Source organism: Talpa europaea (assembly GCF_964194135.1).
Source record: "Talpa europaea genome assembly, chromosome: 8".
Classification (NCBI taxonomy): Eukaryota; Metazoa; Chordata; class Mammalia; order Eulipotyphla; family Talpidae; genus Talpa; species Talpa europaea.
Window position 1 is genome coordinate 98,712,455 of NC_140075.1, and position 27,418 is coordinate 98,739,872.

Consider the following 27,418-nt stretch of genomic DNA (forward strand, 5'->3'; position numbering starts at 1 on the left):
GGCACCTTTTTTTCATTGCTTCCTTAGAACTGATGAAAAAATAAATCCCACAGATCCAAGGAATAAAAACATTGGGATTCCATTCAGACTGGTTCTTCTGGGCTACCTAATTACAGCTCAGGTCCTGCCCTGGGGCCCCCGGAGGAAGACAAATGATGCCTTCCTACCTGAATGTGGAAAGGCAGGGGGTGGGGGGAACCTGGTGAAGAAAGGGACAGGGGGTCCACTCACCAGTGGCCTTTAGGCCATTAGAGCCCTCAAAGGCAAAGAACTCACTCTTGTTTGTGGGCCATTTTGCCACCTGCATTGAGGACAATGTGAACGCATGGGAAGGATTAAGGAGAGGCGATGCTGCTGATGCCTGAGATTAATCTACCTGAGGAAGAAAGGCCAAGAGCTGACTTAATACATCTTCAAGTTTATGGATGGAGCTAAATCGCCACACTCCATATTGCCAAGGACAACATGAGGCACAATGAGCTAAGATGGCAGCACAGGCCACTAGAGAGCTGGAAAGGGAGGTGATTAAACAGGGACAGGCATGGTCTGGCCAGGTTTCCCTGGCTGTGAGCTGTTCGAATGGGTCCCTATCTAGAGGCAAGAGACTATGCTAGATGATGTATTCAGTTTTCTTTCAGGTGTACTGAGGATTTGTAATAGGGTGAAAGAGCCAGCCAGGAAAGTGTCCCAAACCCAGAGAAACTCCGTCTTTCATCATTGCTTCATATTTGTGCCCGCGTCTCTTTACAGATTAGCCATGAGCTCCCTGAGGGCAGGAGCATGTCTTTCATCTCCGAATGCCCAGCACCTGGCACAGGGACTGGCACAGCACTGACGATAAATACTTAATGAAAGGATGGGCAAATCTTCAGAGAGGCTTTTTCAGGGGTAAAAAAAAAAAAAAAAAGGTTGAGCAAAGGAAAGTCAAGGATTAGGAGTTCAGGAGATGTGATGAGTCCCTCAAGTACTGAGTGGCATTCTAAGGCACCAGCAGCAGCAGTTCTGTTCATAAGAGGAGCGAGGAAGAGTGGGGAGTAGGAGTCCTGGGGTACGGGGGGGTCCTTAGAGAGAATAGGGCTGTGATGGAGATAGCCTTTGGGCCTCCCCTCCCACAGGAATCCACCCCCTTAGACATTTCTTGGAAAACCAGAATGGGAGGAATTCAGCACCCCCAGACTCTGGGTTGGTCCCAGAGTCCCCTGGACTCCATGCTTGGTCTCTTGCATGGAGTCCTGCAGCAGCCAATGAGAACATGAGCCCCATCCTACTGTGTGTTTGGGCAGCTACAGGATCTCCATAAAAGTGTTTAAATGTAGTGTCAGTCATCCACCTTTCCGGTTCCTTCCTTCTTCACCATCTTTACAGAATCTACAACTCACACAGTTACATACACACTTTGCAAATACTGACTCCAAAAAACCACGTGTGCCGTAAAAAACAAAAACACATCTGTGCACATAAGGAATCTCAATGGCTGTATTTGGTTAAGAATGGCAATTTGCCGGGAGTTTGGACCCCAGCTCTGCAGCTAGGTGGTCATGTGACCCATCAGCAGTGACCTCTGTGCTCCTGCCTTAGGCCGGCCACCCCAGCTCTGTCACTGATGTTTCAGAAAATGGAGAAAAAGATGAAGCAAAGCTGATTACTTTTCTTGGCGCTGATTAGGAAAAGCACAGGAAATATTTCCATTTTCCAGTGGAAGGTCATGTGGGTCAGTTCATGCCCTGGTGTAGCAACTTATTGCCACCAAATGAGTCAGTGGAAGGGGTAACATTTAATTTGAGAGTAACTATAGAGTCAATAGGGCTTGGAATGAAGTGGTGTCATTCCCCTTCGAGAATTACAGGACATCTCTGTGCTTTAGAGCCAGATAAGCTTCACCCATTTATGATGCCAAGATATTATTATTGTGTGTTAGAATTAATCAAGCCCCTTAACTCTCTTAAGCAACCTTATCCCTCCTCACCCCCACCTCCACCGGACTCACGTATGACAACCCCAAGCATCCACAATGGATTAGTGGGTTTTTTTTTAATCATCCAGACTGAAAAACAGTGTTCAGGAAAAGAGAAGGATGAACCTCCAGCATCAGACCTGAGTATCAGGAGACAGTCACGAGACCACAGAGCCAGGGGCAGCCCAGCTCAGTGACGAGGGCCCTGAAAGAGTCTGGGAGGCCAATAAAGAAGTTGTGATGACCCAAGCGGGAGCCAGCAGAGGGTAGGAGGATGGAGACAGATTTGGGGTATGTTTTTTGAAGGGGAGCTAATATGGGTGGTGAAAGAAAACAAAGAGCCAAGGATGAATCCTATAATTTTTCTGGCACAAGCACTTTTTTAAAGAAGGAAGAGATCAGAAGAGTCAGAAGAACTAAAAAAGACAATTAGTTACAGACTAAAAGAGAAAGATATAGGAAAATTATTGAAGGCATTATTGTGTGGGTTTTTTATGGTAAAACTCATTTATAAATTAAACTCAAGCAGAATTTATATTGGGGAGCAGGGTCCACATGACATCACTAAAAGCTAATGTTAGTTTTGAAGACTACGGACTGAATTATGGTTCCCCCCAGACTCCTATATTGAAGCCCTAACCCCCAAAGTAACAGTATTTAGAGATGGGACTTTAGTAGTTAACTAAATTTAGATGAGGTCATGAGGATAAGGCCCTCGTGGTGGGATTGGAGTCCTTAGAAGAAGAGGCCCCCGCCCCCATAAAGTTTTCTTCTCTCTCTCCACCCACATACATCAAGGAAAGGTCACCTCCAACCCAGGAGAGTTCTCACCAGACACCCTGCTGACACCTTTATCTGAGACTTCCAGAAATAAACTCTTATTGTTTAAGCACCCAGTTCTATGCTATTTTGTTGTGGCAGCCTGTGCTAAGATGGTGCCCATTAACACATTCATTACTTTTAAAAAATCACTATTCAATATAATGCATTTGACAACTGACTTATAGATAAAAATTAAGCGACAGCAGTAGGATCTTGACAAAGATCCTAGGCTAAGACAAGGCTCCCTCATTTGGGGTTCCAATACCCTGAAACAACTGAATGGCGTCCAACTCAAGCATTTTCACATCTCAGCTGCCACCTTGCTGACCATGTGACATGGGACTCAACCTTGCTTGGCCTCAGTTTCCTCTTCTGTAAAATGATAACATAATGGCATGTGCCTCTTGTGAGCATCACATGAGCTGATGCGTGTACAGTGCCTGATAAGAGGTGTTTCATTTCTTGCCCTCTTCCATCTCCTGATGAAAAATAACTTTATTTCTGATAACACGGGGTGGGGGGGAGGTCAAAGGTCTAAATAACTAAGCTTTCCCAAGAAGGGACAGATGATTGGAGAATTCACATTCACGCTCCATGTCCCTGGCCACATCCCTCGGCCTTAGTGTGCTTGGTGTCCTCCGCGGGATACAGCACCTACCTCATTGGGTTACTGTGAGGAATGAATGAGATCAATGTGGCCGCTTAGCACAGTATCTGACACATCCAGGGAATGTCAGCAAGTATCACTGTTGTCATCAGCATGGCTCAGTACCTGGAAGTCTTCCATCCTGAACACTCTAGGTAATTAGGCCAAAAATGAGAAAATAAGACAGGCCCACAGAAAAGCAAGAGGCAGGTGGATGTGTGATTCCAGGGAAATGGGATCGTAAATAGAGACACCACACTTGACATCGCTGGGTTTCATGCACCCATCTTACTTCTCAATCAAAAAGGAAGTTCTTATAGAGCTGAGACCTCATTATGTCTGTTCCGAAACCCAACTACACTTAGCTCCATGAGTGCCCTGTGCACAGTGAATACTCAATAAATGCCCATGTTTAGCCTATGAAGAAGAAATCCATATCTAAGATTCAGCAAGGCACGTGCCAGGGCCAGCTCAGGCTGCAATAGTTATGCCTGAGACCCCACAGACATCAGCTGTCCAGTATCATGTAAGTGCAAATGGGCTCTGACTCAGATCAGCCACCTGTGGTCACAGACAGGCTCTGATGGTCCAAACGGGACAGAGATGGGATATTAGCACTCATGATGTGCACGCGTGATACCAAACACCTATGTCATCTCATCTTCATGCCAGTGAAGACCCTTGGCAATGCCATGAGATCAATAGGATTAGTCTCTCCATTTTACAGATGAGGCAACAAAGGGGCAGGGCAGTGTAGGTAACTGACCACCTTTACACAGATGGAAGATGGCAGAGTGCCAGGGCTCTGATCACACCCTGGCCTTCCCGATTCCACAGCCCTGCCCTCAGCCACAGGACAAGAGTGAGGATGATCCAGAGATCTGGCAAATTAACTCCAACTCACCCTCCAAGGTCAGAGCAACTTTCCAGGTTCTTCTTGGCTTTGTCATCTATATACTGATTAGCTAAAAAATAATTCATCTAAAGAACACTTGTTCCTAGTTTCTAAATTCCCTCTGCAGAAAGCAAGAAGCAGCTCACTTTTCCAGTCAGAACCTATATCTGAATCTTGCCCTCTCCCCTGTAACAAAGCCTAATTTCCTGCATTGAGGTTGGGCACGTGGCTGGTTGTGTTGGCTTTCTGGCATTTCAGGCACCTTTCAGAGTGATCCAAAATTCTTAAGCTGCATCAAAGGTAATTCTCTCTATCTCTTAAAGCTGCATTCATTGCCCCTGGGCCATATGTTAGAGGACAGAGATGTCAGAAGACTAATAACATCTGTTAGATCTTTCCCATCAGTGAAACAATGACATCATGCACTTCTTTTAGACAATTTGCACATTATCAGACTAATTTTCAGATTATCTAATCAGCCAACATTACCCTTAATCAACTCAGCCCTCCTCTTTCAGTCCCACAGAGCACAAGATGCCCTCCCGAGGCACACAAGCCGGGGCCCTTTCTTCCTGCACAGATGCTGACAGCCTGTGTGCCAGACACAGCACCCAAAACAGAGGACCGAGACATCCGGGCCCCTCAGGCAACCCCACTTCCATCCCGGGGACCAGAGAAATAGGCTTGAAGTAATTTTATAGACCCATATTTTAAAAAAACATTTCCCTCCTAGGAGCTCCAAGTATGCTATAGAGCATTTTATACTTATTTCTGCTATTAGATAAAAGAGATAGACCATATCACAACTAATAATGTGCCAGAAAAATTTATTTATAAATCATCTGTTATTCTAGTAATTGTTACTGTGGCTCTCAATTTCCTACAGGATGACAAATACATGGTCCAGCGTAGAAGACACATCCAACTGTGGCCCCTGACTACATCTCCACCTTCTTCTACATCCCCAAAATCCTATACTGTGCTCAGTCCCAACTATAATCACTGGCTGGATGCACCAAGCTTTTTCAGACTTCTCTGACTTTGTACATATAGTTCCCTCTGGGTAGGAGCCCTTACCCACCCCAGAAATCTTTCCTCATTCTAACTTGAACATCACCTCCTCAGTAAAGCCCTTGCAAATCCCCTCATGCAATGTTCTTAGGCTTTCTTGTGCATCAGAATATCCTAAACGTCAGTTTAAAACATAGACTGCTGATCCCCACCCCCAGAACTTCTGTTTCAGGTTCTCTGCCTTTCCAAGAAGCTCCCGGGGGACACAGAAGCCACCCTTTGAACACCACCATCCTAAAAAGTGTGCTGCATCCTTGGGTCTTTTGCTCCTTCAACTTTTTGTATCTGCCCTTATTAGACACTCCCACTTTAGACTGTACGCTCCTCAAAGACAAGGGCCAAGACAGCATTCAGTAAATGCTCACTCAGTGGAGGGGTGGATGGATGGACAGATGGACAGATGGACAGGCGGGACTAAATTTATTTATATAGCTTTTCCATTCCGGTCCAGGATCTCATAAAGGCCTACACCAACCCACTTACCCCACCCCAAAAAAGTACCTTGAGAACATCTATAATAGGTTTCCATTGTGCAGAGAAGGAAAAAAGAAATTCAAGAAAAGTCTTGACATTGTGAACCTGTGTCAAAGGACTTTTGAATTCTAATCAAGCGCTTTCTGTTCCCCTGGTCCCTCTAGACTATTTACCAAAGTGGCATTTTAGGGGTTACAACAGAATGGACCTCTCAAGTCCTGACTGCCCAAGCCCTCTTTCCTTGTATTCACAGATTTGTGTGTCACACACACACACACACACACACACACACACACACAGATTTCATTTCATTTGTATGAACAGAAGGTAGTAAGGCCACGGAAGAAAGAAGAATCCAGCCTCACACAGGGAGGGAAAGGGTGCAGCTTGGATGAGGAAGACCCCATCAGAAAAGTACTATCTCCCAAGGGGGAGACTTTGTTCCAAGCATCTCTGGCTGCTGTAGTTGAGGCAGAATGGCAAGGGCACAAGGGAAGAAGGCAAACCTACTAGAGGACAAGAAATATACCTCAGGAGAAAATGAGAAACTGGGTAAAGAACAAAGGCATGAGACCGTCAGCTGGGAGGGGCAGGAGGACGGGAGGAAGGTGGTCAAGTGCTGAGCTGGCAGCTCAGGGCAGCTTGGGGCTCGGGCTGGGGGCAGGGAGATCAACATGGGCTCCAGGGCTCCACTCTGCCCTTCAGCAGCAGCATACACAGGGATGAGCCACGGGCTTTGCTGGAGACACAGTTGGAGGGGAGGCTGCAAGGGACAGCAGGAGAACCAAAGTCAAAAGGTCTCTACTACCCCAGGTGGTGTGAACCCAGCGCCTGGGCCTGAAAACTCCTGAGTCTGTAGGACTGTTTTCCCTTAGGCCTGTGCTCACAGGCAGCTTGGGGCCCCCTGTAGCTCTGCCAAAAAGGGAAAAGTCAGCATTTCAAAAAAGTCCAGATCTTTTTGGGGGAGGGGGGAGGGATGGTGAGCTACAGATTAGCCTCCAGAGTTAAGCTCACCTCCAAAAGACATACCCAAGGAGGATCACGAAGCTGAGACCTCAGGAGGCTGCAGAGCTGTCACTTCAGTTCACCACACAGCCCTGGTGGCATTTAGGGGCAGGATGGATGGGAGCCCACCCCACCCCAAACAGTGGGAGCAGCTAATGACTAGGTATTAATGATGCTGGCAATTAGCACTCACGAGAAATGGTTAGGGGGCTGCTCGCCAGGGGAATGTGGGAGGAAAAGGAGCACACATTCGGAGCAGCAAACAAATTGGTAGTGTGTGTGGTGCAGAGAGCCTGGGAAGAGCAGCTGTCTCTTGCATTTGTCTAGAAAAATTGGGAGGAGAGAAAGGGTGGCTTCTGTGAATACTAAGGGTCTTTCTGCACGCCCTCCCCACTAGAAAATTGGGGTTACTCATAGAATTCTCAGAGAGGGAGCTATGAGATATCATTAAAAATGTGTTTGTGAGGGTTCTGGAATCTTCCTCAGGTGAGGAAGCCTCAGAGAAGCCCAGGGACAGCCAGTCTCATCTTGGTGATTTGAAAGCCTTGAGTGGTCACATGATTCCTTTCTGAAGACTCTGATTTCTCATCAGCAGGGTGAGAAGAGGGCAAAGGGGGGTGTGGGAGCAAGTATGCTCACTGGTGAACACAGGGAGGAGAACAGGTAGCTGGATGAGATTTTTTAAGGACATGTCTCCATTTAGGAGAAGGAAACACAGATTCCTTCCTAAGCAAGACCATCTGGCCTCCAGGTGAGGAGGCAGAAGATACCAACCCATGGGTGTGAGAGAAGATACCAGTGAACAGAAAAATATGGCAGTGCCCATCTTGGTAGTCCACAGCCCACCGAGAGGGGACCACAGGAATATCTGAGGAAAAGACTGCCCTGTTGCAGTGAGGGTCTGCAATATGTCGGGTTGTCAGAAAAGCTGTGATCCACTTTTGCTTTAGAAATATAGGAAAAAATATGTCATGACTTTTCCAACAACCTAATACCTGGGGACCATGAGGAAGCTTTCTCCGCTCTTGTTACCGTGCACACAAAAAAGAGACAGTGACAAAAGAGAAGCATTCCAAACCCCATAGCATGAGTGAAGTGCCTATACCAGGAATAGGATGGCCTGACATTTGTGAAGAGACGTAAAGGAGATAAGCCAGCACTGGAGGGATGGAAAATAATACCAGCTAATAAATACTTTAGAGAGAGTAATCATCGCTAATAATACTTTCCAGATAGCAACCTAAATCAAAGGAGACCATTCTCAGCCTCCTCGTGGTAGGAGATAATAGCTATGCCTTGGCCACTTAGATCACAGAAGGGATAAGAGGCGAGATGGGGAAATGCAAATATCAGCCGCTCAGTACAGGTCAATATATTTTCCTTTCTGAAGGACATGGGTGACTGGACCAAGGAAAGCTGTCCCCAGAGAGCAGACAGAGACCTCAGCATTGTAGCTACTCATGCTGGCAAGGGGAGGTGAGCCAAGTTCTGTCAGACCCTCCCACCCTGCTTCTCAGGTTTGGTCCAGATGACAATAGTAGGTAAGAAGTCAAGGGTGTCACACAAAAGGCTTGAATCCTGAAAGTAAGATTTAAAGCAGGTAGTATGGGCCAAACTGTCTCCCCAGAATTCCTATGTTGAAGTACTAACTCCCAATAACAGTGACTATATTTGGAGACAGGCTCTTTAAAGTGATGAACCAGTGAGAAATGGCCCCCGTATTAAAAAGACCAAGACAACAATGGTTAGCAAGTGTGTGGGGCTGCGGGAAACACACATGAATGCAAAGAAAGGTCTTGGCCAAAGGGTGTTATTTCAAATATTTAGTGAAGGTAGCCAATGGACACCAGTTGGCTGAGCTGACTGTCTGAATGCACTAGTCACCTCAAAAACAAATGGCATGACCACAATTCTTCCTCAGCGAATGATCTCAGAATGGTCCCCATCTTGAAGCAAGCCCTGATGATGCCATTTTCCCATCCCATTTAATATTGTAGAAGGAAGTCAAGTGGTGAATGCTGTCCTTCCTGTGTCCCTCATTCACAAGTGGAAGTTGAGGAAGGAAAGAAAGGATAAATGTGTAAGCAAATCTTTAGGATGAGTTTGAGTCTTCAGATCCCAGCAAACCACCAAGGATCCCCCTGGACATGTTTGCCAGTTGAGGGCTCAAGTGAAGGGCCAGGAGGCTCCAAGGCAGTATTTCTAAGGCAGGAGAGTCCTACACCAAAATCGCAACCCCTACAACCGAGCCTACAGAATAGGTCAAGAATATTCCACATCTCTTGGTGACCAAGAAGACACTGGCTTGTTTCTGCATTGACAGCCCTAAGGGCTATGCCCAATTCCAATTAGGAGCTGTGAATGGATCTCTGGAGCTGGGGGGAAGGGTAGCAGGTCTGTTATCTGACAGTGCTCAGGGAAAGATGTTTCCCTGCTGCCTTAACCCTTACCTTCCTTTCTCTGGAGCAGAACTGTGTGCCCCACCCCGCCCAGCCCGGGGCTTGGCTGAACCACAGAGGCAGCTGGGGTGGGGGGAGGAAAGAGCCAACTCTCCACAGGAATTGAAGCCAAACAACAGGTGCCACCAGGAGATGCCAGAGGTGGGGAAATGGCTGCTCCACATCCCTGCCCACCCACGTCCTCCCTGTCCCATCCAACAACTGGCAACTCACGTCTATGGTTCTCGTTTCTGTGGTTGGGTGGGGACCGGGTCTCCTGGTCTTGGGCTTCATCCCCCTCCTCGCTGGCCAGGTGAGTGTGAGCGTAGTGGTAGCTGAGTCCTGGACGGTTCTTGTAGCGCTTGCCGCAGACTAGAGAGGAAAAGAAGAAAGGAAAGGGAACCGAAATGTCAGCAACCTCGCAGCCACTGCGGCCATTCTCCCGGGCGGGCACGCCCATCCATCCACCCCAGAACTGCGTTTCCCTTACAAAGTGTTTCCTACCCCCAATACCCTTTGCCCCCAGACAGAACCAACACCATTATCACAACATGGGTCCAAGGAAAGAAAAAGCATAAAAGCAAAAGTGAAAGTTGCGTTGCATTAAAGCTTCATCGTTTTCTAGCTGTGAGACCCTGGGCAAGTCACATACTCCCTGCTCCTCGGTTTCTTCAGAGGGAAAATGGGAACAGTACTTACCTCATGAGATAGTTCTGATGGTTTAACCTCTGTGCAAAGCACGCTGAACAGTGTTGGAGACAAGACAAGGGCTGATGATTATTATACCTTTGAAGTCAAAGGGGCCTGGGAGTCTTATCTAGTCCAGTACACCATGGCGCAGATGAAGCAAGTGAGCCCAGCAAGACTAAGTGAGTTGCCTGGGGTCACACAGCTAGTTGTGGCAGACCCAGTCTCCCGGATTCCCATGCAGGGCTCCTTTCTCCACCCTGTGATTGACTCTGTTTGAAGGAAGAAATCTTCCTACGCATGGTATTTTTGACATATCACCCAGGGATTTTTGTGTCAAAAAAATCCACTTCTACCATGAACCCCTGAAGTTGAGTCATTTTTGGAAGATGTGGAAACCAAGAGCTTATACCCATGGTCCCCAGGCAGCCTCTGACATGCAGAATCTCATCAAATCTCTCAAATGGACAGTGTGAGACAAGCAACAGAAATATCCTGGAGCCAAGAAGAAGGAAGGAGGAAGTTCCAATAGCTGGCTGCTCAGAACACGAGAAATCTGACTAAATGGCTTAAGACCAGACCATCCCCCTACTTCACTCCCCACCTGCCCCCTCCACATACACACAAAGCACTAGCAGGTCTTCCAGTAAAATTCCTGTGCTAACCTTCCCATTCTGTGGCCACCTCTCCCTGGCACACCAAACCCCACTGATGTGCCAGCACCCCCGAGGCCACAGGCTTTAGGAGACTCTCCCTCCACGTGACTGGGTTATAGCCGTGAGCATAAATGTGCCACAAGATGGAAGGAACACAGACTTCACCATCACACCTGAGTTCAAATCCCATGTCCTGGTGCCAAAACTGACTGGCTGCGTGACCCCAACAAGTATAGAAAAGAGCCCTTCAACCATCTTACCCAATTTCTTTATTATTTCTAGTCAGGTTTCTTTCCTTACTAGATGCTTTTAGGTGTTTTTAGGTATTATGGTAGTTTCCCTTTATTCACAGGAGATGTGTTCCAACACCCCCAGTGGACCCCAGTCTGCAACTGAGCATAGCACTGAACCCTACATGTACTATATTTCTCCCTATACATATAGATGTATGGTAAAGTTTAATTTGTAAGTTAGGCACAGTAATTAACAACAACTAATAATAAGATAGAGAATTACAATATACTATAATAAATGGCCTGTGGGTATGGTTTGTTCTCTCTCTCTCTCAAAATATATTATTTTACATGATGTCTTCAGACCACAGTTGTCCATGGGTAACCAAAACCTCAGGAAGTCAAACCAGCACAAAGGACCTACTATGCAGCTATTGGCAAAACTAGATCACCTCATTTCTTTCTTCTCATCTTTATACCAACTGTTTTATCTTCTTAACCTGTATATAAGAGTCCCCAAGGCAATATCTAAAAATAGCAAAAACAAGCATTTCCTCTTTTAATGAAATAGGATTCAGTGTTTCACTTTTTTTAGAATGATATCCATGGCTAATTTTTAATCTTCATCAAATTTAAGTTGTTTCTTTTATTCCTTTTAGAGTTTTATTATAGGAGATTTTATTGGCCACCCTATCAGCATCTGCTGATATATGGCTCCTTAGTTTGCTGATACAGTGAATTATGGTGATTTCCTAATGATTCCTGTGGCTGGACCCTGCCTCCTCCCTAGAATGTGCTCCCTTTGGTCAGAGTATTGCCCATTTGATGCCCTGCTATATTCTACTTGCTAATATTGCATTTTGCATCTATATTCAGACTTGAGATGGGTCTATAATTTTTGGACTTTCATCACATTTCAATTTTATGGTTATATTAACTTCCAAACATAAATTGAGGACTTTTGCTGGATATAAGTAGACAAGACAAATATTCTCTCTGTACCTTTTATCTGAAAATCATGAGATTACTACTTACTTTGAAGAATTATAAATAACATTTGTAAAGTATCTCACTCAGTACCCAGCACATAATAGATGCTCAATAAGTGGTAGTGAGGGGCAAGGGGTTTCAACTTGCCCTGCTACCTCATAAGTCCCAGAGCCTTCTGCAAGAGAACTTTGACCCCAACCTCAGATTATGGGACCTGCCAATTGGCTAGACTTTCTTATAAGGTGAAAGTCTAAAATTCAATCTAGAGACTAACTATAAATTCAAGTCCTACAATTGGCTAGTCTCTCTCTCACTTTTTCTCAGGCACATGTGTGTGTAAATATTGCAAAAAAAAAAAATGGCATTATATATCTCAATTCCCATTTGACTCAGAGGCCCTGCAGCATGCATTCTGGGCCAGCCTGCAGCTTTTTCTATTTAGCCTTTTAAAATGACCTGAGCTCAATAAACAGCAAATTATGGGGTCACTGGATATAAATTCATCTTGTCACCAAACATACCATTGGTGAGGAATAAATGTTTATTAAAAATAAGATGATAATATCCGTATTTCCAGGAGGAGGCCTCAGCTCTCCCACTATATGCTACATAAAACTCCATTTGTGCCATTTTATTGTCTTCCTTAATCACAGAATATTCAGGATCTTTACAATCATTTGGTCTATCTAACAAATTGCTTAATTCCCACTATTACTCTGGAACCCTGTCCTGGGACAATTCCACTGAAGGGGAACTCACTACCCATCTTTGAGTTCCTTGGATTGTAGGGACATCTGTGCTGGAGATCTCTCCAAAGGACAGTTTTACATAGATTTCATCTCGACATCAACTTATATGCTGCCGTGACAGAGCACACCTTCAAAACATACTCATGGAAGAGCTGATGAATGAACACAGAAACACTTTGTGGGGAAAACCAGGAGCTGGAGGAGGAGGTGGTAAGTGTATAGAAGCTGTTCCATTTATTCACATTAACCTCATACAAATAGTCCTACAAAACCAAATCCAAGCAAAGAACTTGCTGTGTCTCCTTCCCCAACACCACAGTGAGTAAACCCTTTTTAGAGTAAACCCTTTCTTCAGAAAAGAGATTCTCAAAAAGTGGCCCATAGACTACCATCAGCTTCACCTGGGAACTTGTTAAATATGTAGATTCTCAGGCTCCAAGCCAAATCTATTCAATCAGGAACTCCGAGCATGTGGCCCTGTGGTTTACATTTAAACAAACCCTCCCGGTGATTCTGATGGATTCTGATGGACAACTGGTTTGAGAACCACTATACTGGAAGACCAACTCCATTCTTGACTGACTTCCTGCATACACCTGGCCATCTGGATGGCTGCAGGTGGCAGCTGGGGCAGAGCGAAGCAGTCCCGAGGCCTGTGTTCGATTATTAGAAATAAAGGCAGACAGCACATGGCCATCTTGGGACCCAGACCCTTTGCCAGGCCCCTGGATGCACAGCCATCCAGGTGGAGCTTCATGTCACCACCTGCTTATGCCAGGTCATTCCTTCACCACCAGGTTTTCAAGAAAATATTGACATTTAATATGCGCCCAGTTTGGTGGCCCCAGCAGGAGAAAGAGAGATGTGTTCCCTCCTCCTGCCCTCCCTCCAGCGTCCGCGGTCTCACAAGGTAGCACACATGTCAGAAAGCAAGGAATGAGGCAGGACAAATAACACCAGCGTGAGCATGTGCATGGCCAAGAGGAGAGGCCAATACAGGGCCTGAGTGGGTGGGAGACAGCTCCCTGGAGAGGTGGGATGAGTCACACTCGGGAAGATGAGCAGACAAAGAAAGCAAGGGCACTCAGGCACCAAAACACAATCTGCCCAGCACTTTTTGGGAACTGCAGGCGAGTCAGCAGAGCCCCGGTGAAGGGGACTAACAAAAGAGGAAGAAGGGCAGGACTCTATCCTGCCAACAGGGAGCCAGGGGAAGGACTGGATCCCGGGGGCCAACTTAATCAGATTTATGCTTTAGAAATATCACTTAAGACTGTGGTGCACAAGATGGATTTGAAGGTGGCGGGAGGTATTTTAATTTTCTATGTGTGAACAATGAGGATTTCAGAATGGGAGAGAGCTAAAAAAGAGAAGGGTAGCGTGAGCAGTGAGGAGGAGCCCAGCGAGACTAGCACAGCCTCCCTGGCCGGGAATCGTGCCCCCCCCCCACCTCCCAGCCACACTCCCCCCTCCTCTTCTATCCCCTCTACTTCTTAAATGTGTTTTTTTCCCCCTACCACAGAGTCTTTGCACAAGCTCTTCCCTCTGCCTAGATTGTCCCCCGGCCCCAATTTAGCTGATAAATGCTTCCTCATCCTGCAGATCTCAGTTCAAATGTCCTTCCCCAGGGAAGTCTTTCCCATTAAAATTAGGACCCCAGTTTATTACCTTCCTAGGACTAATTGTGTATCAGAATGTGTGTCTGCCACCAGCTGCCGCGTGACAGGCCTGGTGTGTTTGTTTGCACCCTGTTGTATCCCCAGTGACCAGCAAGGGGCCAGACTCGTGGCTGGCACTAGTGTCAGGTGAGGGAAGCAGCAAAAACAGCCAGGTTTCTGACTTGGACGGAAGGATGCAGGAGGAAACCCAGATTTAAGGAAGGAAGAAAATGAGTTCATCCTGGGCTTGGTTTGCACACCTGGAGCTTGGAAAAGAGAGGTGGATTTTGGAGGTGGCAAGGTGGTGATGGAAGGCATGGATATGGAGAAAAGAGCCAGCAGAGTGTGGAGAGAGAAAAGGGAAGGTGTGTACATAGGGGAGAACTCAGGAGACACCAAAATACGAAGAGTCTAGTGGAGAAAGAGAAACTGATTGTTCTTTTTTAAGTTTGTTAGGAAAGACTTCCACAGGAGTGAGCAACATAAGGCGAAGGAGCAGAGATTCCAGATGACAGCAGCAATCCCACCCCCAACCACAACAGCTCTCAAGGGTACACCACGTGCCAGGCCCATTCTGGGGCTTCAAGTAAATTTGCTCTCAGGAACCCCCATCCCCATTTTACAGATGAGTAGATACGGAGACAGAATGATGTCAGATAACTAAGAAGGGTCAAGCAGGATGGGGACCGAGGAGAGCACCAGATTGACAATTAGGGGTTACTTAATGGGAAGGGAATCTGCAACCTCGTGGAGGACAAGACAGACTTCAGGGAGCTAGGAGGTTCCCAGAAATGAGGAAGTGGAGATGGAGCCCATAGGCTTTTCCTTCCAGCATGGCTGTGTAAGGAGAAAACAGTGAGGCTGGGGGGCGAAAGGGGTGGGTGGGGATTGAGGCTTCAAGGAGGCTGAGTGGAGCTAGTTCTCCAATACAGCGGGTCATCGAATAGGCTAAAGGGAAGGAGAGAGGAAGAGTGGAGTTTGGAAGGCAGGGTTAGGAGGGATTGGAGATAATAGAGTACAATGCTTAACCCCAGCAAAAAGCTTATGACCCAAGTCTCAGCCCTTCAAATGACTTCATCCTCAGGACAGGAGATTTTTAAGATTTATTTTGGTTGAAATGCATCTGTATCAGACTGCTACATTTAGATGGAAAGAAATGGCTTGGAAATCCTGCTTTGACTGGATAGCAGAAGGAAAATCAGCACCATTTCCCATTCTCTGTTTAATCATATCTTCCTGCAGTCTGAACACTTAGGGGCCAGCTTCATGGGGAAGCAATCTGCGGCTTCAGACAGGGTCCATGCTCAGAAGGGTCCCATGCTTGGTTGAACGCTTTGGTGCCACCATCTTGACGTCCTTAATATTTCCTGAACAAAGAACTCCTCATTTTCATTTGGCACAGGGCCCTGTAAAATTATGTAGCAGCTCCTAGAAGCCTGTGAGGGCTAGGGGTGGAGATCTGGGACCAAGTTATTCCTGTCAACCTGGTGAAATAAGAGCAGCTGCTGTGAATACAGGACCCCACAGCCATGAGTTGGGAGTGAAAGTCCCCCATGAAGTGGCCTTGGCACTCTGGCCAGAGCAGACCACTCCAGAGCAGGTCACTTCAGTGCCATCAGCCCCTCTGGCCCTGCTTCTGGGTCTGCCCTGCCCTCAGAGGCAGGATCTGTAGTGAGTAAATTGGGAGGCTGGATCGGAACTGTCCAGGTTCAAATCCTGATTCTGCTACTGGCTTGTGCAATCTTGGGCTTTGTGAAGACCCCTCTCTGTGCTTCAGCATCCTTTCTGGAAAAGAGCGTGATGGCGACAGCATACCTACCTCAGAGCTATGAGGGTCATGTGAGAACACATTTCAAACAGTGCCTGGCCCACAGTCCCAGCCAGTGTCAGCTGTTATTATCACCACTGCCATCAAAGTGGATCAGCAAAGGGGGAAAGTCCAAAGGGGGAGGTGGGGAGGGGGGCAAACTTGCAGCTTCTCCTCTGAAGTCTGGAGTGATGGTGTAACAAGAAAAAGAGGGCGGGGAAAGATACATTCTGAAAATAAAGTATTAGAACCATCTGCTATCCTTTTATCATGTCAGCAATCTCACTCTGGAATTATCTGTCGTGTGGAATCAGACAGAGCCCCAAGACTGCTGAAGCATTCAAAGAGGGCTGTGCCCCCATCCTCCCATTCCAGTCTCCTTCCCTAGGGCAAGCTCCTTTGCGTCAGGCACTTCTGAAGCCATCACCCCTGGGACCAGTCGAGCCTGCCTGTGCACAACCTAAGGTCCTCCTTTTCACCTTGGCAAGCATGCACCTGGATTTTGTGTTCCTGGCACAGCACACATGGAGCGGAATGGCTGTGACAATAAGGAAGGTCCAGCTTGCCTGCCTCTCTCTCCTTCCCCTGGGGCGGATCCATCTGTCAAGCTGCAGAAATAGTGTTTGCCCACTTCCCAATCCAGAGCTGGATTCTCCAGGCAGGACTCCTGTCTGGAGTTATGAATGCCTTCAGTGTTGCCCCAGAATATTTACAGCATGTCCCCCACGCCAGCCCTACCCCACTTGCCCCTTGGGGGGAGAAATGGCAGGGGGAGGGGGAGGGAAAGCAGGAGGAAAGAAGGAGGAGGGGAGAGTCAGGGGCAGTTTGTGTGAACAAAGCGGCTGCAGCAGACAGCAAAATCCTTCCTGCCGGGGAGAAGCGGCCGCCTTCCCCACTGATAACTTAATGACTCTGGCACATTTTCATCAGCCCAACTTGGAGCACGCAGTGGGTATCTGAGCCAGTGGTTTCCGAGAGACTGAAAGCAGTGACTGAAAGCAATTACGGGATGAGCGTCCCAGAGACAAAGCCTGGGCCTTGGGAGGCACCTGGCCGCCTCTCATTCCCAGCTCTGCCCTGTGGCACTTACAGACAACGCTTAGAACTCACTTCCCTCGAGTCACCACAGCTCACCCACCTCAAACCACCTCTGCAGCGCCTGTCATCAGCCCACGCCACCTAGGCACCCCACACAGACTGTCAGAGGGGCACACATTCTGACCCTGAATCTCACAACAGCTCCCCATTTTATAGCTGAGGAAATTGAGTCTGAGGGACTTGAAGCAACTCTCTAAATGGCAGAGCCCAAATCTGAACTCAGGCCCATCTGGCTTTAAAGCCCCTGGCCTGCACTAGTCTGGCACCGGATTTGTATCCCTCCTAGTGCCTGGAGCTGAGCTCCAGGTCCAGTCCTCTGCTTCTGGCAGTATGGCCAGCAGGGAGCACTGGCAGGAGAATGGAGGCTGAGAAGAGGGAAGATGAGACTCTGTACCCTACTGTTCCCTACTCAGGCAGCCTGTGGTGCAGGGGCTAAGCCTCTTGGGGGAGGAGACTCCCAGGAATCATGAGGATCTTTGGGATCAGGATGAGGCAGGCTTCCCCCTCCTTCTCCTTGGTCAGCTTATGCTACCCACACCCCCATAATCATCCTGTCACCAAATTCTCCCCATCTAGCCCTTCTGAATGGAACCTTATGCCTGCTGGGGCCATAGCAGGAAGCTCACTCCCTGCTCACCCCTTAGACTGGTTCATAGATGTTTGGGGCTCCCCACATCTTCCCCTTAACCCTCCACCCTCTCTATGCAGAACCATCTGGGGCTGGAGAAACGCCTACCACTGATCTCCCCAGGTGGGGAGAGGCCCCAAGTGAGAGAAGACCTGACGTGACTCAGCTTAGGACAGAACCCAGGGATAGTTCAAAAAGCCACCAGCTCAGACTTGTATACTCAAGGAGCAGTTTAATCCCTACAATTATTTTAAATATACAGGTGTCTCAAGAGCAAATGGTAACACTGAGGTATAGTTTCTTTGAGTATTTTTGCCAAGTGTGTGAGACTATATAAAAATTTTAATATAATTTTCATTGTAAAACAAAAAAAAGAGCAAATGGTAGCTACTGAGCTCATGTAATAAAGTGGAGACTTCAAGTTGGTCCAGGTTCTGCAACAATTAGGCACCAAGATGCTCCTGTTGGGCAAGCCCATGGCTCCTCACACCCAGGTGGGTTTCTCCACACACACCCCCACTGGAGCCCAGAGGCCAGGGGAATGGGCGGCCCTCTGCAGCTCTGGGGTCCAGCCTGCCTCTGATGCTAATGTACTGCGCACTCTTGGATAAAGCCCACATCTCACTAAGCCTTGGATTCCCCATGTGTTAACCTGGGGCTTGATCAGGTGACATTTAAGGCCATTATAGCACTTCATGACCCTTTTCTCTAGGTCCTCTGATGCCTGTATGTCTCCTGTGTGTCATCCCTCTGGGACGCCCAGGAGTTACCTATGCCTCTCTCACCCCAGCAAGGCAATCTGCAGCTGCCTTCCTTCAAGCCACCCTGAATGCTTATTTTTTTTTTAAATAAATTTTATTGTTATATTCCCCATACAATTGCAGCCCCCCCATTCTGACCCCAATCCCTCCCCTCCCGCCCCCCTAAAAGTGTCTCTGGTTCATAGTTTTTTGTTGATTTTGATTTTCACTATCTTATAGTTATTCATTTTCCTGGTCCCTTATTTAAGTTTTCTAGATTCCTGCTATGAGTGAGACCATCCGGTATTTTTCTTTTTCTTTTTGGCTTATTTCGCTGAGCATGATCCCTTCCAGCGCCATCCATGTTGCTGCAAATTGCATGTGTTTATCTTTTTTGAATGCTGAGTAATATTCCATGGTATATATGTACCACATCTTCTTGATCCAGTCATCTATTGAATGCTTATTTTAAATTGAATTATTCTGGACAGAAACGCAGGCAGCTGGAATAGGGGTGAGGTGTGAGGTCTTGATTTTTGAGAACCATTCCTGAGGCCCTGGCACTGACATATAGCAGGCCCAGAGACAGGTCTATCAGATGCCAGGGATCAAAAAGTCCTAGATCTTCCTCGAGGGTGTGCATTCAGGGGATTTTGGAATTTAATGTATGTGAATATGAGTGTCAGTTGAAAAATGGAGATAACCAACAAAATTTTCATTTTAAAATATCTCATTCTGGATACGCAGCTGAGAAATGCAGGGACTCCCCAAAATGAAGCATTATATGTGGGACTCTTTCCTGCCCTGCAGAGAAGTCAGGGAACAGAATTCTGGGCTCAGCCTTCCTGGTCAGTGTGTGACTTGCAAACCTCAGTTTCTGAGTCTGTAAAATAGGGATAAAAATAGTTTGTCCTTACAGCTGTTGTGAGAACTGGATGTGTTTATTCATGTAAGGTGCTCAGTCCAGTGCCTCAAAAGAACAAATATTCAACAAAACATTTGCTAGTTTTGATCATTCATTGGATTTCATTCAATTGCCTCCCTGGTACCTGACAACTTCAGCAGTCTGTCCACAGATCACACTGGAACCCAACCTCAGTGTGAAATAAGTACCCTTCCTTGATTTGGTATAAAGAAAATAAATATTTATTGAGCACCTCTATGAACCAAGCAGTGAGCTAATTGTTTTTACTCTCATTCAACCCTCTTGGAAACTCTATAAGGTTAATCTTACAATCCTCACTTGACAGAAAAGAAACCAAGATTCAACAGGGTTTTGTGATTTGCCCAAGGTCATGGCAAGGAAGCAATAGAGCAAAGATTCAAGTCCTGACCTTCTTACTTGAAACCCATATTCTTCCAATCATCATCCCTCGTGGGAAAAGGGTATTTGACTATCGTATTGAGTCCAACTTAGCACTTCCTTAATTAGCTTATGGAGTAAAATTTAATTTTTAATCTTGCATTAATAATAATTTAAATAATAAATATAATTGTCAACATTTCTGGGGAAGATAAACAGAGAAAAGCAAAAATTCAGAACCATGACCAAGGTGTGGCGGCCCCAGACACCTGGCCCTGTGTGGGTCCCTGGATGACTGTTTCATAGAAACGCAGCTCAGATGCAAAGCAGGTGTCATGTGTGAGCCCAGCCTACCTAGTGCATTTCACTGACCCTTACCTGAGGCAGACACCCACCACCTGCGACATCGCTATAAACACCTCATAACTTTGGAGAAGCAAATGTCCATCAGCATCTGTTAGACTTCTCTGCCTGGCTGTCCCGCCATTTCCACAAACTCAATTGTCAAAGTTTCATCACTCCCAAAACTACCTCCAGCACTAGAATATTCTTGTTTAACCCCTTCATGTCTCCACTACTCAGTATCAAGACCTCAAGTCATCATGGCCACCTCCCTCTCTCTTATACCCCATGCTTCCACCCTCTGCCAGGTTCGATGGATTTTTCTTTCATAAACTCTCTTATTTGCCCATCCACCTCATTCCTGCTGTTACCACCATTCAGACTTTGTGTCTTCTCCACGGTACTTGGAAAAGGCTCCTCTCGGCCATCAGACTTCAGACTTTCTCCCCTGAACAGCTAATCCTACAGATTAGCCTTTCCGGAGATGTCTCCAAAATTGTCATGATTCACCATTGATTATGTAGGCCAATCTCTCAGCAACTCAGCCTGGTGTTTCCTGCAGTCCTTGTCTGACCTTATGCATTCCAATCTCCCCACCCAAATGCACTGCCTTGGCCAAACTGGTCTATTCTGTGCTGGTACATACATCCCACATTCCTCTACATTATGGGAGCAACCACGAGACTGGAACTAGACCAACTAGATGCAATTTGAACATGACTGGTCCTTCACCTCGGAAGGCACACAGTCCAGCTTGAAGGAATAGATCGACCAACTGATAGACTGACCATATGATGAGAGAGGTAGCCTAAGTAAAGGAATATGGAAGGTAGGCAGGTTCTGGGAAGAGATGGGTGACTAGGGGGAGGGAAAGGAGAGATGGGCTGGCGGGAGGTTGGAGGTGAGGAGAGAGAGATTGCTGACTGGGAGCAAATCCTGGCTCTGCCACTCATTCACTGTGTGACCTCAGGAAAGTTAATCCCTCTTCTTCCTAGTTTCCTTATCTATAGGATGGACATGACCATAGCAACTAGCTCATGGCACTTTTGTGAGTTAAAGAATGAATATAGATGAAAACCATAGAACACCCCAGGCTATAATATAAATCAACAAATTCTGCCATTATTATTATTATTACCACATAAATCGTCACACCCCACCATGCCTGGGCACTAAAGTCAACTCAATACACACTCACTGAGGACCTGTCAGCTTCCTAGAGAAGGACCCGGCACGCATGCACACAAACACACACAAAGACCACTCCCTCCCCTGAATCCTTACTTGGTGGTGTTATCACCCTCATCCTGCTGGGACACTGTGTGTCCATGACAGAGATGGAGGGAATAAGGAAAAGGGAACAGTGGAAAAAACATTCATTAAGCACACACCATGGGCAAACATCTTCACATACACGCTGAGATGTAGCTTTCCCAAGCATGCTTCACCCCCTTCACGTCTGAGGAAATGCAGACTCCAGCAGACCTTGATTTTCTCCAAGTCCCAGATAATCAGCGACAGAACCACAATTTGATCTCAGCCTCCTCACTCCAGTCATTGCACTCAGGTCTTCTCTGACCTGAACAGTCTTCTCCACCCAGGTCTCTCTGACCTGAACAGCAGTGACCTTGCTGCCTACTTCCTCACATCCTCACCATGGAGTGACATTAGAGAAACCAAAGGCTGTGCACCAGGCCCTGTGCCCACACCACCAAGCGTCTAGGAAACTCACACTTGAAGAGACAGCTGCTATGTTGTTTTCAATAGTGAACAAATTTTTAAGTGTCTAAAGATCCATCAGATGAAAGAGCCACAAATGAAAGGCCCAGCGATTGACTGTGGTAACAGGGACATGTCCATATAAGGGAGCACCGCGTGGCCCTAAGACTTGGGGAGATGTGTGTTACATATTGGTGAACAGGAGATGGTTAAAATGGCATCTGTCATTTACTGGGGTTTTGTGTGTGTGGACAGAGACAGAGCGAGATAATCCTAAAATAATCCACAACACAACAAAATGTAAGTTATCTCTGAGGAGAAAGAAGACTAAGAGTGATTTTTATAGTTCCCTTTTTGCATATCTATAATTTCAGGCTTTTCTGCAGTGAACCTATATTATTTCCATGGGAAAAAATAGTTTCAAAAAATAAAAAGAACATCTAAAAGTACCTATCGATGTTTTCAGAGGAATTATTTGGCACAAAGTTTGCATCAAGTAACAGCCAGCTGAGAATAAGGTTTAAAAGGGATGAGAAAATAACTCAAGAGGCTGCGGGTTACAGCCCAAAAAAGGCAAAGCTAGGTTGGTGCTCAACAGATAAGATTCTTGAGGGGGGCAAGGGTCAAACAAGGGGCAGGGCAGGCTGGAGGAGCAAAGAAAGAAGAGGGGTACGCTTATGAGGTATCAGAGGGAAACTTCAGCCCCTCTCCTGCCTCAGGCCAGTCCTGCCAGGACACTGCAACCTGTGTCCATGACACATGATGGCATTTAAATATTTAAACAGGCCCAGCTCTGCTGTAACAAATACACTCAATCCCCAGGGATCAATCCCAGGCCATGGGCCCTGCTCCACAAATCAAGTTTCTGGGGCCCAGCGCCTTTCCCACCCCTCCCCCTCCACCTCTCATCAAGGACCTGCAAGATAATAGCTGAGACAACTGAGTGATGAGCCTGGCTTCCCTTCAGCGACAAGGGCAGCCAGCCTGAAGGCCGCAGTATTGCCTTTTCCACTGCTGCTGGAAGCTAAAAGCACATGAGCCTTAGAGAATGTGGGGCCCCAGTGCCCTCAAAAACATTTTTAATAAGACTGATTCTCCCTGTGCATTCGGGTATGGGGAAACCAGAGTAAATTTAAGGAGGCTAAGGCCAGGCAGGTGTTCTGGAGCTGCCTCTGCTGCAAGTTGTAGCTACGGGCATGCACTGCTCCATCCACCACAGGGATTTGTAGGCCGAGCCTGGCAGTCTGCTTGATACCCACTGGTCCAACATCTTATCTCCCAGCCAAAGATCCTCACTGTTAAACAGCTGCCTAGGAAGAAAGGAGCCCAGTGTAGAGAAGGTGTGCTGATGGGGGAAGTCTGGAAACAAAAGAAGCCCCCCCCAACCCCCACTGACAACAGAGAAACTATAGCCACTGAGGGGTAGAATCAGGACTAGACTCTTGGCCTGTAGCCCTCCCTCCAGTAGGCCACCATCAAGAAGCACAAAATTCTAGAAGGACCACAGACCCTATTCTGATACTGCCCCAACTATACATAGATATACCCCCACAGGACCTCTACAAGGGAGACAGCATTGTGAAGTGGCCACATTTTCAGTCACAGGTCACAGTTGAAAATACGTGTCTGTGGGGTAAGGGTGATGAGGAACAAAGTTCTTGCTGATATGGAAGTTGAGTTGGGAGGACTCACTCTTGAAGCGAGAATACCAGACATAACTCAGAGGTGAGTCACACTCCCATAAGGGCCTCCATTGAGTCTGTTTGCCTTTTGTCATTAATCCATCCAAATGCCCCAGTTTACTTGGGGAGAGGGGGGATATGATTTTAGTAAATTTAAATTTAAAAGGTTCAAAATTATATTATCTACTCCATTCCACTGCAGGTCTAATTACTATCTGGGTCCAGCCTGTTCATCTGACAGCCGGAAGCTATCTGTCAACAGTGGACAGGGTCGCACCTCTCAAACAAGATGTGTGTCTTGATTCATCCATTTTTAAAGCATATTTTTTCCTCAGCTTTCAGGAAAGCCCAACTCCAGAGTAGGAGGGCATATATAACCAGCAGCTTGTGTAGGGAAGTCAGCTCCAGGTCAGAGAAACCAGATTTAGCATCAACTATTTGTGTGACCCTGAACAAGTCCCTTTACCCCCTGAGCCTCAGTTTTTTCACAGTATAGTGAGATCAATTGTTTGTGCCTCTTAAGATGAAAATGAGGATTTACAAAACCAGCAAATGTAAAATGCTTAAACAGTCCCTTTTCGCGGCGCCTCAGAGGTGGTCAGCTGCTTGAACATAAAGCTAAACGTCTCTCCCAGACACCTGCTGCCAGAAACTCACTGAAGCAGGGAAGGAATAGAAACTCCATATTTTTTATGAGAAGATAGCACCACAGAAGTTGGTGCTAGTGAAGAATGGAAGGGTTATATGGTCTGAATCAGTGGTGGAAACCACAGACTAGGTTTCCCTATGAAGTGGGGAGTCCTGACCCATGGGTGGGTTCTCCTGCTACAAGAGGCACTCCTGGGATAGATCAAGGAGGCCTGGAGAAAGAACATGCAAAACTTTTCAGGGATGCATTGTGGGTTCCAATCTGAGCATTCTCAGCTCTGTCGTTGTAGGAAAAGGGGAGAAGGCTATTCCTGGATTTGCTGATACTGCTGTGCCTGGTCACCTGGGGCCCAAAAGAGCTGGCAGAATCTGTGAATCTCTCAACCTCTCTAAATAAGCAGAAGCTGACAGTATGTTATACGAAAGCCCGTAATCAAAGAAATCTAGGACCAAAGCACCCAAGGCTCAAGTCTTGTTACTTCACAGGGTCCCAATACAAACATTCTCTGAAGAAACAGCACACTGAGAAAAGCAATGAAGAAGCAGCAGTGTCTACTGAACTTTGGGCCTAGAGAATGAAGGAGGCCAAAGGAAACCTCCAGGATAGACTGCCAAGGGGCAGAGGCTGTCTTCTTTGAGAATTTTCATCTCTAAGTCTGAGTCCAGTCAAAAATGAGATTTTCGCAACATGCAAAAGTCAGTAGCCTTCCTATACACAAACAATAAATCTGAAGAAGAAGAAATCAAAAAAACCATCCCTTTTGTTATTGAAACAAAAAAAATCAAATATTTGGGAATAAATCTAACAAAAGAGGTAAAGGACCTATACAAAGAAAACTATAAAACACTGTTAAAAGAAATAGAAGAAGACACAAAGAAATGGAGAGACATCCCCTGCTCATGGATTGGAAGAATAAACATTATTAAAATGGCCATCCTTCCAAAAGCAATATACAGATTCAATGCTATTCCAATCAAAATTTCAATGTCATTCTTCAAAGAAATAGAACAATTATTGATGAAATTCATATGGAATCACAAAAAACCCCGAATAGCCAAAGCTCTCCTGAAAAAAAAAGAAGGGAATGGAGGCATCACACTCCCAGACTTCAAACTATACTACAAAGCCATAATCATCAAAACTGCATGGTATTGGAACAAGAACAGACATACAGACCAATGGAATCGAATAGAAAATCCAGAAATAAACCCACAGATTTATGGTCAACTAATCTTTGACAAAGGAGCAAAGACTATGCATTGGAGCAAAGAAAGTTTGTTCAATAAATGGTGCTGGGAAAACTGGGTCGCTACATGCAAAAGAATGAAGCTTGACCACTACCTCACACCATACACAAAAATCAACTCAAAATGGATTAAAGAACTAGACATAAGACCTGAAACCATAAAATATATAGAAGGAAATATAGGAAAAACACTACGTGATCTGCACATCAAAGACATCTTTACAGACACATCACCCAAAGCAGTGATAGTGAAGGCAAAGATAAACAGCTGGGACTACATCAAATTAAAGAGCTTCTGCACAGCAAAAGAGACAATAACAAAAACAAAGAGAAACCCCACCAACTGGGAGAACATTTTTGCACCCAACACTAATGATAAAGGACTGATCACAAAAATCTGCAAAGAGCTGATGAGACTCAACAACAACAAAGAAAATAATCCAGTCAAAAAATGGGCAGAAGAGCTAAAAAGAAACTTCTCTGAAGAGGAAATGCAAATGGCCAACAGGCATATGAAAAAATGTTCAACATCACTTGCCATCAGGGAAATGCAAATCAAAACTACCATGAGATACCATCTTACACCAGTGAGAATGGCACATATTAAAAAAACTAGCAACAACAAATGCTGGCGAGGGTGTGGAGAAAAAGGAACTCTTCTGCACTGTTGGTGGGAGTGCAAACTGGTCCAACCACTGTGGAGAGCTGTGTGGAGATTTCTGGACCTACTAAACATAGAGCTTCCATATGATCCAGCAATTCCACTCCTAGCTATTTACCCAAAGGACACAGAAACATCAATTCCAAAGAACACCTGCACCCCTATGTTTATAGCAGCACTGTTTACAATAGCTAAGCTTTGGAAACAACCCAAATGCCCAAAAATAGATGACTGGATCAAGAAGATGTGGTACATATATACCATGGAATATTACTCAGCATTCAAAAAAGATAAACACATGCAATTTGCAGCAACATGGATGGCGCTGGAAGGGATCATGCTCAGCGAAATAAGCCAAAAAGAAAAAGAAAAATACCGGATGGTCTCACTCATAGCAGGAATCTAGAAAACTTAAATAAGGGACCAGGAAAATGAATAACTATAAGAAAGTGAAAATCAAAATCAACAGAAAACTATGAACCAGAGACACTTTTAGGGGGGCGGGGGCGGGAGGGGAGGGATTGGGGTCAGAATGGGGGGGCTGCAATTGTATGGGGAATATAACAATAAAATTTATTAAAAAAATAAATAAATAAAAAATAAAATAAAATAAAATAAAAAAAAAATAAATAAAGATGTTTCTGAGATGTAAAAAAAAAAAAAAAAAAAAAAAAAGCAGGTTACAAAATAATACGTTGACTATAATCCCATTTTGGCTATAAAATAAGATACATGTAAAAGTCTGGCAGTAAATACACCAAATATTAATGGTGTGATCACTGAGTAGAAGGAATGGGCTACCCTTATTTGCTGTTTAAAAATATTTTGCAGGGACTCCCTGGTGGCATAGGGGGTTGAGCTCCGCACTGTGACACGATCCACAGCCTCTGCAGCACAAGTTCGATCCCTGGCCAGCCAGGGAGCAACCCACATGGCGCAGCAGACCTCTCCTGTCTCGCCCACTGCTCCCCTAAGCAGTGTATTTCAGTCAGTCTGCCTGTTCTGTTCCCTATTCTGTCTCTGGTGAATCCTCTCACCCACGCCCCCCTCCCCTGCATCTCTGGCCTGTACCCCAGCTGTTGTATGCATAAATGGATAAATCTTTAAAAAATAAAATAAAATAAAATATTTTGCAATGATGCCAAAAAAAAAAAAAAAAAAAAAAAATGAGATTTTCGGAAAGTAACAAATAAATAAGACCAGATATCAAAAAAAGAAAAGCTTGGGCCTCCCTGGTGGCGCAGCGGTTGAGCGCTGGGTTGAGA

At 46.0% G+C, this 27,418-nt stretch overlaps 1 protein-coding gene across 3 annotated transcripts in view; it reads right to left on the minus strand.

The window, feature by feature from the left end:
• Window positions 1–27,418, minus strand: part of DPF3 (double PHD fingers 3) — a gene marked incomplete at both ends in the record, with an annotated part of 242,164 nt that overhangs the window by 60,344 nt on the left and 154,402 nt on the right. For all 3 annotated transcript variants that reach the window (XM_084241388.1, XM_084241390.1, XM_084241389.1), the window contains one exon: window positions 9,540–9,677. In XM_084241388.1, the coding sequence (XP_084097514.1) occupies window positions 9,540–9,677 (138 nt within the window). The remainder of the gene's footprint in view (window positions 1–9,539; window positions 9,678–27,418) is intronic.